The sequence below is a fragment of the Pituophis catenifer genome, unplaced genomic scaffold (assembly GCF_029215685.1).
Source record: "Pituophis catenifer annectens isolate HBS135680 unplaced genomic scaffold, rPitCat1.0.hap2 SCAF_8, whole genome shotgun sequence".
Lineage (NCBI taxonomy): Eukaryota > Metazoa > Chordata > Lepidosauria > Squamata > Colubridae > Pituophis > Pituophis catenifer.
In genome coordinates this window covers 10,607,219-10,620,245 of record NW_027256888.1, presented here as the reverse complement: position 1 = coordinate 10,620,245, position 13,027 = coordinate 10,607,219, and the positions used below count along the sequence as shown (strand labels likewise).

At 42.5% G+C, this 13,027-nt stretch overlaps 1 protein-coding gene across 1 annotated transcript in view; it reads right to left on the bottom strand.

Annotated features, from left to right (window-relative positions):
• LNX1 (ligand of numb-protein X 1) overlaps nucleotides 1-13,027 on the bottom strand; it is a 103,104-nt gene that overhangs the window by 21,043 nt on the left and 69,034 nt on the right. The window contains exons 8-9 of the mRNA XM_070948543.1: nucleotides 11,359-11,385; nucleotides 7,742-7,906 (exon numbers count right to left, since the gene is read on the bottom strand). Coding sequence (XP_070804644.1) covers nucleotides 7,742-7,906; nucleotides 11,359-11,385 — 192 coding nt within the window. The remainder of the gene's footprint in view (nucleotides 1-7,741; nucleotides 7,907-11,358; nucleotides 11,386-13,027) is intronic.

The following is a 13,027-nucleotide window of genomic DNA, read 5'->3' as shown; positions in this document are numbered from 1 at the left end:
AATATTTTTACTACTGGTTCTGTGGGCGTGGCTTGGTGGGCGTGGCATGGCATGGCTTGGTGGGCGTGGCAAGGGAAGGATACTGTAAAATCTCCATTCCCACCCCACTTCAGGGGAAGGTTACTGCAAAATCCCCATTCCCTCCCGATCAGTTGGGATTTATTTATTTATTTATTTTATTAAATTTGTATACTGCCCTTCTCCCGATGGACTCAGGGCGGTGAACAGCCAAAATTAAAATACATACAGTAGAAAAATTAAAATAAATTAAAACAGAATTAAATCAGTTTGACTTCCCTAAATTTTTTAAAACCCTTTACCCATAAAATAGCCCATTAAAATTTTAAGCCAGCCCGGCTTGCTGGAATAAGAAGGTCTTCAACGCTCGGCGGAAAGTACGGAGGTCCGGGATCAGTCGTATTCCTGGGGGTAGCTCGTTCCAGAGGGCGGGTGCCCCCACAGAGAAGGCTCTCCCCCTGGGGGTCGTCAGTCGACATTGCTTGACCGACGGCACCCTGAGGAGACCCTTTCTGTGGGAGCGGGTTGGCCGGTGAGACGTTATCAGTGGCAGATACACTTGAGAGACAGAGAATAGATGGGGGCGGGGCCAGTCAGAATTTTTACTACCGGTTCTCCAAACTACTCAAAATTTCCGCTACCGGTTCTCCAGAACTGGTCAGAACCTGCTAAAACCCACCTCTGGATATGACCGCTGATCTCACATACATTTTTGATGGAGAGCCTGGTCCCACATATTAATACTATATTTTTATTTGGGTTTTGTATGTACTCTGCCCTGAAGTGCATTTTTAGAATAACACTGTCGTCAAGAAGCTTAAGGTTTTTTTTTTAGATACACTATCAGAGCTATTGCAAATGTACATAGGATCTCCATTTAATTTCCAGATCAGAAAGTTCCAAAAACTTAGTTTTGGACATCTTTTTAACTCCAGGCCTAGTCAACCATTTATAAAGTAAAAATCAATTGTTTTGGGCAAAAGTGATATATCATGCGCTGTCTGGAATGAATGACAATACATCTATAGCCCTGTGAATATTGCAACAGAATATGCATTATATGCATAAGTGTGCACACACAAGTATGTGTACAAAATGGAAAATTAAATATTTGTGAACGTTGTTGGTTTGTCTGTTGTGGTACTTTTAGAAATACTACTATAATTTATTGTTAGGCTCATCATGACTAATTCTAGATTGCTATGTTCTTGGAAACTGCTAACCTCACAAATGCCAACTAATGTGCAAAAAATTCAAATATATAAAGCTAATCTGTCTAGTATGTTCACTAAACTCCATACGCTCTCACTTACAATAATTAAGAACTCTATGGCTGGCATCCGATATCCATTAAACAAATAGTTGACATTTATTTATTTATTTATTTATCATATCCTTATATAGGGTTAGGTTCCTTATATATTTAAGGGGTCTAATGCTGACGAGACAATACTGTTTTGAGTAAGAATGCTAGATTGTAAGTATGAGCTGATTGGTATATAATCATGCATCCATCTTGCATATATTTAAGATGAAAGAGAGATCAACATCTTTTAGTGGGTATTCAAATGTTTGAATTTAATCATTCTTAATTACGGTTTAAGATTTTAGTATGCACAATCATGGATTGAAAAATCGATATGCCTGTAGGTGAGGGAATGACATATCTTGCATGTTAAAGCACCCCCTTTCTAAAAGGGGCTAATTCATAGCACGCTATCACAAAAATGATGCGCAAAACTAACATTTGGGAGCACTGAAAACAAGTTTAAATGTGGGGAGAACCCTAGGGGAAAAAAAGTGTCAGGTTTTTACAGATGCTCGTGGCATCTGGAACAAATTGTAAGGTAATTTCTTCTCTGTTCTCAATTTATCTCCAGCCATTTTACATGGTGACTCCCACTTGGGAATAGATAATGCTGGAACTGGATAACATACGGAGACATCGGTGTAAAAAAAATTAAGCTAAAAACTGACAGAGAGATCAAATGTTATTTTTAATAATAGCAGAACTTGGCACATTCAAAATTAAATTCCATTAAGTGCAATGGAGCTGCCTCTTGGTTCAGAAATATAAAAGTGCATCATTTGGTACATTTTTTTTTATAGCTGCTATATGAGGTAAGATCAGGCTGAGATATAGTGAGTGACCATTTAGTTTTTATAGCACAATGGGGAGTTGAAGGGGATCTCCACGCATCTAAGCCAAAACTTGAATCATTATACATTCAATGCAATGGTGGGTTGCCTCCGGTTCGCAAGAACCGGTAGTAAAACCGGCGGGAGGCCTCACCCACTGCCCCGGATGTCATCAACGGTGATCTGCACATGCACAGAAGCAAGGCGTGCGATCCCATTGCAAACTGGTAGTAAAGGTAAGTAGAACCCACCCCTGATTCAATGACTAATTTTCCCCCAGTTTTGACTTCGCTTTTTTCCGTAGGAAAAATCTGGAGCTTTAGGAAAATTAAAATCTTTACTGAAAACAATGTCCTGAAGTTATGTCAGAAGTGGATGTGAGTGAGTGGAGACTGGTGTTTCAGGAGCCTTGTTTCTAATACGCTCCCACAGAGAGGGACTCCTCAGGGTGCCGTCAGCCAGGCAATGTCGGCTGGCGACCCCCAGGGGGAGGGCTTTCTCTGTGGCAGCTCCTGCCCTCTGGAACGATTTGCTCCCGGAGATACGAAGGATATCGGATTTCCGGGTTTTTCGCCGTGCCCTGAAAACTTTTCTTTTTCATCAAGCAGGGCTGGCGTGAACCCCCCCCTTTTTTTTTTTAGCTTTTTAAATTGTCGATGGGTTTTAGTTTGAATGTTTTAAATTTTGGGCCAAAGTCATGTAATTCTTTTAAAAAATTTAAATTTTGTATTGGTATGTGTTTTAGTTCTTGCTGTGCACCGCTCCACTAGGAGAAGGGCGGTATACAAATTGAATAAAATAAATAAATAAATAAATAAATAAATAAATAAATAAATAAATAATCAGGAAGCATCTCCATTCTCCTTGGAGCTACATCTGGCTATTATCATTTTTTTTTCTTTTGGTCAAATAATACCTTCTTTCCTCTGCCGGTAAGTGTAGGAGGTAGGCCAAGCTGCTGATTCTGCAGTCTTTCAAGCAATCAATGTTTGCTTACTAATTCTCATCTGAAAAGCAGAATTCTCCCAAGCCGCAACTTACATGATACGAGATAAATCTAAGAATAGATGTTTTCTCAGACGAGATAATGAACTGAGGTCAGAGTTCTTTCAAATTGCCCCTTTGGCACCACTAGGGGAAACTTAGAGTGGTTGCTGTTTTAAAACTTGCGTATTTTCTAAAGAGTTAGCAAACTGTATTGTATTTTAAAGTAAACGGGGTCCATCCCACCAGACAGACATACCTTCAATCAGAGCATTAAAAAGCCACATAGCTCTGTCAGTTGTCTGAATATTGCAGCTCTATGCCATATTATTATTTCACTGGTAGCATTTCAGAATATTTTTTATTTATTTATTGTGGTCCTCTTTGGGTTCTAAGAGGATTAATAACTTTTCTTTAACTAAACCAGGTGGGGTCCAACCTTGGCAACTTTTAAGACTTGTGGACTTCAGCTCCCAGAATTCCCCAGCTGCAAGCTGGCTGGGGAATTCTGGGAGCTGAAGTCCACAAGTCTTAAAAGTTGCCAAGATTGGACACCCTTGAACTAAACTAAGCAGAAGGGAAAAAGAATGCATGTCTGTATTTGGCACCCCTTAAATGTAGAAATCCCCCCCGAATCGTAATTATTTATTCTTATTTGTACCTTAATAGCAGTGGTGAAATCCGCCGTGGTTTTTCACTGGTTTGCTGCCCACACATGCGTGGTGCAGCAAACGCACACTGTGCGTGGAAAAATGAGGCTTAAGAAGGTAAGTAGAACAGCGAGGGAGAGGGGGGGAACAGCTGTGCTGCGTGATTTGGAAGAAAGCACGATTTCCTGCTTTCTAGCAAATATAAATCGCGCAGCACAGCTGATCGTTGGAAATACCGGATCACCTGAGCTGGTAGATTTTTTTTACTACCAGTTTGCCTGAACCGGTACGAACTGGTAGAATTTCACCCCGGCTTTATAGATTTATAGCCATCTAGAACCATAACAAATTAGAGCGGCCTAGAAATCCAGTAAATAAATACGCATCTATCATTTTCCAAAACTTCAGTCTTAACATGATGGGAAATATAGCAGATAAGGAAACAGTGCAACTATTTTCCCGGATAATCTATGAAAATATATATTCAACCTCAGGCTCGTAATGACTTTGTTTAGTGTATATTGGACTTTACTGTTTTGATATGTAGGATTTTATTGCAAATCAGCTAGAGAACACAGCTATTAAGCTAGCATTGTTCTCGTTATTACAACTTATTTTCCCCTGCTTTCTCTCGTCTGTATCAACAGTCAATCTTAGCAGAAATACTAAAAGATGTATTGAAAGGCACTTGAAGTAGAGTATATGACAATAACTTAGAGCAATGAATTAATGAGTTTATTCATTTCATTCATTCAAGAACCGTAGGTGTCTCAAGGAGTCCTAATCAGAAAAGTGGTATGCAGCCCCCAAGTTATTTTCACTCATCTATCCTTACATTAATGAGCATTTATTACAGCCTATATATAATGTTCTCCCCTTGAAATCTTTAATGGGTAAATACCATAATATCCCAGGCCCTGGAGGCTTTGTCGATGTAAATCAGGGAAGGATGATTTACAGATTTACTGATTAACAGAGTTGGAAGGGACCTTGTGGGTCATCTAGTCCAACCCCCTGCCCAAGCAGGAGACGCTACATCATTTCTGACAGATAGCAGTCCAGTCTCTTCTTGAAAGATTCCAGGGATAAAGCTCAGGGGTGAAATCTAAAATTTTTCCCTACCGGTTCTGTGGGCGTGGCTTGGTGGGTGGGGTGTCCTGTGACTGAGTGGGCGTGGCCAACTCGATGTCACTCACAGCCATGCCCACTCAGTCACAAGACCCCCTCCCACCAAGCCACGCCCACAGAACCCGGTAGGAAAACTTTTTAAATTTTTATTCTGCCGGCGTGTCCTTACCTTTCTCCCGCAGCTCCGCCCACCCGCCCCGTTCCCCGGAGTTGGGGAATGCATCATTCCCCGGCTCCGGCCTTGCCGTGGAGCCACTGCCTGCTCGCCCTTCGCCACGCGGCTCCGTCCATCCGCCCCATTCCCCGGAGTCGGGGAATGCACCATTCCCCGACTCCTACTGCTCACCTTTCTCCCGCGGCTGGCTGTCAGGGAAGGCAAGCGCCCGAAAGTTACCGGAGTCACTCACTCTCCATTTTAAATGAGCCGCTCTGGTCCACACGCCAGCTGTACAAGCCCACACCCAACCTGATGCTGAATTAAATAAATGGTGTGTGCTTGCACAGCCGGCGCATGGACCAGAGCGGCTCATTCAAGAAGGAGAGTGAGCGACTCCAGTAACTTTCGGGCACTTGCCTTCCCTGACAGACAGCCACGGGAGAAAGGTGAGCAGTAGGATACACTGCGTGGCGAAGGGCGAGCAGGTAGCGGCTCCGCGGCAAGGCCGGAGTCGGGGAATGGTGCATTCTCCGACTCTGGGGAATGGGGCGGGTGGGCGGAGCCTCTAGCTGCCATTGCTACTGGTTCTCCGAACCGCCGGCCATCATCGCTACCTACTTGCCCAAGCCGGTCCGAACCGGAGGAGCATTTCACCCCTGATAAAGCTCCCACAACTTCTGAAGGCAACTTCTGTTCCATCGGTTGATTGCTCTCACTGTCATAAAATTTCTCTTTATTTTAGGATGAGCCAATGGATACCTTCTTCTGCTTGCTAATCTTTATTCTAACGCTCATGAAAGGCTAATTCCATTGCTTTTTTTCCTGCCTCTGAAAATTCTGAAACTCCGTTTCAGAAAAAAACTTTTTTTCCTGCCTCTGAAAGCCTCCGAAACAGAGCTTCAGAAAAAAAGGCTTTTTTTCTGAAGTTTCTTTCAGAGGCTTTTATTCTGAAGGACTATCTGTACTCTGTTCAATCGCTTTTCTTTGGTATTGCTATGTAGATTAATCTCTTCCGATCTGTTGGTTATTGTATCATTCTCCAGATTTGTTAACATAGTTTGGATAGAACCTTTACTGATTCTTCTTTTGTTGCTTGCCATATTATTTTAGATAATAAGGCTTTTTTTTCTGAAGCTTCTTTTAGAGGCTTCTTTCAGCCTCTGAAATCTCCGTTTGAGAGGCTGGGCGGGGCTACATTCGGAGTATAAGACGCAGTGTAGGAAGAAATATCCTTCTGGGTTCAGCTCCAAGTGGGGAAAAAGACACTGGAAACATGGAGACTGCTTGGAAAGATGGTTTAATGGTGGACAGGATCACATGGTTTGAGTTCCTGAACAGAAAAGGGACGAGATACAGCGAGTCCCCAGGTTTTATGCTCTCTCTGGCTTTGAACTTCCTGGGGCCCCGAAAGAGTATCCTGATTGGTTGTCAGACTCCCAGGGAGTGGGGGTCTTAGCTAGCCTTGCTGGCTGATATGATCTTCCCAAGTGCCATGTGGTGAGTTTCTGTCCTAGAGGGGTCCCATTGTGTTAGTTTCTGTTGCTACTGTGTTGCAGATGGGTCCTATTGTCAAAGATTGAGTTTCTGCCTCTGGCCCATTAACAAAGGGGGGGGGCGGTAGGCAGGAAGGTGGGAGTTGCTTTGTCTTTAAAACACGTTTCTCCATTTCTCAACCAGGGAAGCATAATATTCTGCCTTTTTAATATCTCCTAAAATATTTCATTCTTCTAGGAAAGGGGTGGGTGCTAACTTCCTACAGCAGAAAAGGTGCGTCTTATACTCTGAAAAATACGGTAAGTGTAGGAAAGAAGTAACGGGTAGAAGATCATTACAGAGATCCAATCTAGAATTAGGGAGACATTTCCTGACAGTGAGAACAATCAATCAGTGGGAAGGCTTGCCTCCAGAGATTGTGGGTGCTCCACAACGGAAGGATTTCAAGAAGACATTGGACAACCATTTGTCCAAAATGGTATAGGGCAGTGATGGCAAACCTTTTTGGCACAGCATACCCAAACCGGAAGGCGTGTGCACCCCAGAATGCCGGAAATCCGACCACAGCTGGCTAGCGCACATGCACACCTCAGAAACCCGACAACCAGCTGGCTGATCTGGGGCGACAGCGCGCGTTCCCACAGAGGGGGCTCTGCATGCCACCTCTGGCAAACGTGCTATAGGTTCGCCATCACGGGTATAGGCAGTGGTGAAATTCAGCCGGATCTATCCGGATCGCGCGATCCGGTAGGGCCGGTGGCGGGAGGCTCCACCCACCTGCCTGGATGTCATCACATCTCATTTTTGACCCTCTGCGCATGCGCAGAAAGCTCTGTGCATGCGTGGAGGAGGCGCGTGCACTCACATTTGCAATACGGTAGCAAAGGTAAGTGCATTTCACCCCGGTATAGTCTCCTGTTGAGCAGAGGATTGGACTAGAAGACTTCCAAAGTCCCTTGCAACCGTGTTATTTTAATGTTTTTGTTTTCCAGTAATCCAAGTCTAATTTAACTTCTCCAAGATTCAACAGTACAGTAATGACAGAAGAAGCCAACATAAAAGCTGTTCCAGCTAAATACATTTTTAAAAGTACACAAAGAAGACTGAAAAATGACGTTGCTTTGAGGTGGATTCCCATCTCAAAATATGTTCTGAACTGAGATGCAATCACCTGTTTTTATTCGGCCGTCTCTGCTGATGACTCCACCCGGTTCGACACTTAAGACATAAATAGGTAGATTCCATTCTCTGTGTGAAGATAGACCTCCTGCCACCGTCATGCCCAGGGACTCTGCATTATCTTTTCGGACAATGACCACTTTTTCGTGACAGGTAACTGCACGAAGGGCACTCTGCGAAGGACGAAGAGCAAACATAAATTCAGTCACCGGGCAAAGAACTTCTCCCGTAGGTTAATTGGGACCAGTTTATCATTCATTCGTTGTTTGATTGTACACCTCCTTTACTCACCTGCCTTCACTATCCCTGCCGTATAATTGTGGAAAAGATGGTGACAAAGTTTCACAACAGGGGTGGGTTCTAAATTTTTTTACTACTGGTTCTGTGGGCGTGGCTTATTTTGTGGGTGTGGTTTGATGGTCATGTGACAATTCTTTAGGATTTAGCAGAGGTACTAGTCTACCAGGCTTTTAACTGCTTGTAGAGCTGTACTGGTCTACCCATTTGTTCTTGGAGCGTTCCGGTCTACCCATTTGTTTTTGGAGGCACCGGTCTACTCATTTGTTTTTGGAGGCACCGGTCTACCCATTTGTTTTTCGAGCGCACTGGTCTACCGCCACACTGCCTTTTAACATTGATCAGCTGTAGGGCGGCCCTTTGAAGCCCCGCGGCAAGAGTTTAAACAGTTTTTTTCCTTCTAGCCGATCAGCTGGGACTCGGGAGGCAACGAATAGATTGGGGGTGGGGCCAAATAAAAGGTAAGAATAACGGGGGGGGGGGGGCGGGGAGGCCCAGCTCCCAAACAAAGAGAACCGGTTCGGTGACGTCATATCGTCACCGCTACCAGCTCGGCCGAACCAGGCCGAACCGGGAGGAATCCACCACTATTTCACAACCCATAATAGAGAAACAAAAATTATGAACGAGAACTTTGGAACCGTGTATTTATACAAAAAATACAGGTAGTCCCTGACTTACAACAGTTCATTTAGTGACCATTCAACGTTACAACGGCACTGAGAAAAGGGACTTTTGACTGTATTTCACACTTACGACTAATGTAGTATCCCCATGGTCTTGTGATCAAAATTCAGATGCTTGGTAACTGATTCATATTTATGACGGTTGCAATGTCCTGGGGTAACGTGATCCCTTTTGCGACCTTCTGATAAGCAAAGTCAGCGGGGAAGCTGGATTCACTTAACCACCATGTTGCTAATTTAACAGTTGCAGTGATTCACTTAGCAACTGTGGCAAGAAAAGTCGTAAAACGGGGAAAAACTCACTTAACAAATGTTTCACTTAGCAACCAATTTTGGGCTCTGTTTTTTTTTTTAATATTATTTTTTATTATACAATATTCTTTGTTACATATAAAATGTCCATATCCATAATGGCAGTGTACTGACTAGGTATAATCACTTTTAAATACAAATAATAAATCTTATACAGACAATAGCTATAACTATTATTCTCAAAATCTATACACCATATTCTTCACATATCCCTATTAAAAATTTTCCGTTATTAAATTAAACACTCGGTTTGATTTTATCTATAATTAGTTAATAATATCAAGAATTATATAACCATCTCATTTGTAACGATTATCATCCAAGTCTATTAATCATGTTTACTTATCCTCATTATTATTGTTTCCTGACTGCTTATTTGTACCTTATGACTATCATTAAGTGTTGTACCTTATGATTCTTGGCAAATGTATCTTTTCTTTTATGTATACTGAGAGCGTATGTACCAAGGACAAATTCTGTGTGTGTCCAATCACACTTGGCCAATAAAAAAATTCTATTCTATTCTATTCTATTCTATTCTATTCTATTCTATTCTATTCTATTCTATTCTATTCTATTCTATTCTATTCTATTCTATTCTATTCTATTCTATTCAATATTCATTATTTAATTGCACAGTTACTTCATTTTTATTTACATATCCTCCTTGATTCTAAATTTCTAACTTCTGCTTCTATTTTCTAACCATTGATAAAATAATTCCCAAGTTAAAAAAAATTCTGTTTCCTCCTTAACCTTAATTTTCAATCTTAATCTATCCATTTCAGCACATTCTAGTATGTGATGGCGCATCGATGGCACACATGCCAGAGTTGGCATACAGAGCCCTCTCTGTGCGCACTTGCGCTGTCACCAGCTGCTTTTCTGGTTTGCGCACGTCAGCTGCTCTTCTTCTCTTTGTCATCAGCAGCTCTTCTGGTTTGTGCGCGCCGGCCAGCTGGCGCACTGGAGTGCCGGAAACCCGAAGACCAGTGACCGGTGCGCATGTGTGTGCTGGAAACTAGAAAAGCAGTCAGAAGATCAGCCGTGCTGGAGTGCTGGAAACTCGAAGACTAGCTGGCTGGCACACGCATGCCCGCTGGCCACCTGGTCTTCGGGTTTCCGGCACTCTGGTGCCCACCATGCATGCATGCACATTCTGGTTTGGGCACTCGGTGCCGAAAAACTTCAGCATCACTGTTCTAGTATTTTCTTTATTACATTTTCCTCTATAGGTATATTTTCATTTTTCCAATTTTGTGCATACACAATTCTCGCTGCTGTTACCACATATAAAATTAAATATGTATTTCTTTTATTTCTCCAGTATTTCTCCGGTAGGATACCCAACGAGAACATCTCTGGTTTTAGATCTTTTCATTGTTTTATCATTTCTTCTAGCCACATTTTTACGTTTAACCAATATTTTTTTGCCATAGGACAAGTCCCTGGTGCTGTGGTTCGCCAGCAGCCTGTGGAGCTTGCAGTGGAGTCGGACAGTGAGGAGGCTGGGGAGGAACATGGGCCAGTTCTGGAGTCTGGGGAAGGCTCAGAGGAGGGCTCTGCATTGGAGACAGAGATGGGGCCAGGACCATCTGGGAGTTATGTGCGGACTCCGGAGACTTCAAAGTCGGATATCAGAGAGGAACAGGAACAGGAGCCTGTTCCTAGTGTGCGCATGCGCAGAGCTGCCAGACAGCAAGAACAATTAAAACTAAAGGGATGACTCGGGAGTAAGGCCTGGAGGTGATTGGCCCCTCCCATAAGGCTTAAAAGAGGAGCAAAGGCATGTGGGCCCTTTGCAGGAAAGCAACGTTGTTCATTCTGTTCCCAGTCGGCATCTCTGTTTGATTCTGGACTCCGTGTGGCTTTGCCAAGTAGGTCTTTGGCAGAGAGTCAAGGGAGATAAAGGTTGGTGATTATCCTGAAGGACTTCTCCCAAAGGATTATTTGCAACTAAATGGGACTCGGCTGTGAATGAACGCAATTCACAGCTGTTGCAATAAAAGAGGTTTTTGGGACTGCTCGTGTGTTTTAATGACTCAGGAAGCCTAGGTCCCAACACCTAGGACATTTCTTCATATGTACTAGGTTCTCTCTCTCTCCCTCCCTCCCGGATATTTCTCTGACTCTGTTTATGAAGAACTGAAGGTCCTCCTGCTTATCTTTCTAAAGATTCCAAATACTGTTTTGCAGGGGTAAAATTACAAAAAACTAGAATTTCAGAAACATAGCATCTGGCAGCGAAAAGCCCGAATCCTCTTGGATTCTTACTTATCCCAGATCAGTGGTGAAATCCAATTTTTTTTACTACCGGTTCTGTGGGTGTGGCTTGGTGTGCCTGATGTGGTTTGGTGAGCATGGCAGGAGAAGGATATTGCAAAGTCCCCATTCTCATCCCACTCCAGGGGAAGGTTACTACAAAATCCCCATTCCCTCCCCACTCTGGGGCCAGCCAGAAGTGGAATTTGCCGGTTCTCTGAACTACTCAAAATTTCCGCTACCGGTTCTCCAGAACCTGTCAGAACCTGCTGGATTTCACTCCTGTTTCAGATCCTTGTGGAACAAGGGGGTTTGCAAGGAGTGGCCAAAAGAAGTCGAAGATGGTCGTCGCATCAGTGCAATCAAAGCCAGGCCTGTCTTGTGCGTTACACATAAAACACCGGCAGAGTTTTGATTGCGCTATTGTGACCGACCTTCCTGGTGTTTTCCACCACACCTTGCAAATACTCCCTGTTGGGGAAGGATCCTGTGCCCTTCCTAAGCCAGGAAACCATTCCTTCACCTCCTTAGCAATCAAATAATCCAGTTTAACTTCATTTCTATTTTTGTGATATTTCTCGCTGGCAAGTGTGCTGGTTTGAAAGGAAACATCCTTTTTTTCTTTTTCTTTTTTTTTTTTTTTGGCAAGTCAGTGAACTTTTGAACCTAAGCATGCAAATTCTACTTCCTCTGTCTCAGTAAAATAGGCTATTCTTAAAAAATACTTCCACAAAGAAAATGATGTTGATCTCTTCAAGACTGATTTGCTGTCACCAACTTCATTTTCTTAGGTGGTGGAGGAGGAAATTACCGATTTCTCCTTAGGTCATGAGCAAAAGCCTTTTAGAAGTTTCTCTTAAAAGCTACGTCTTCTCATTTAGGTTGCAAGAAATGCCAAGCAATCTTAAAGGCTCAAAAGGAATGCTGGTGAACGGGTTTCCTTCTTTCCTTTTAGATATAAAATAACATTTATGCAGGGAATGAGGGGAAAGTGGGGCAAAGTGGAAGAAATTGAAATGTATTCTGTGCTTAGTTTTAGTACTGATAACCAAGGCCTTTAGTTACAAGATAATGTTCCCAGGGGTGATATTTTTTAAAATAACCAATTCCATCTAGGCTTATAGCATTACTGTGGGGGCACCATTGATAGGGACATCCCAATAGATTGCCTCCGTTTTAATATTCATTGTTACGTAAATGTTGGCAGCAATTTATTCTGGGAGGCTGATATCTGTCTTCGAACATTGCAAGATAGATGATAGATAGATAGATAGATAGATAGATAGATAGATAGATAGATAGATAGATAGATAGATAGATAGACAGACAGATGATAGAGATAGATAGATAGAGAGAGAGATGATAGATAAATAGATGATAGATATGATGATAGAGAGAGACAGATGGCTTGATGGCTGGATGGACAGATGATAGAGATAGATAGATAGAGAGATAGATAGATAGATAGATAGATAGATATAGATGATAGATTGATAGATATGATGATAGATAGAGAGATGAGAGATGATAGATATGATGATAGATAGATAGATAGATAGATAGATAGATAGATAGATGATAGATATGATGATAGATAGATGATAGATGATAGATATGATGATAGATAGATATGATAGATAGATAGACTGACAGATAATAGATAGATAGATAGATAGATAGATAGATAGATAGATAGATAGACAGAGATAGAGAGATAGATG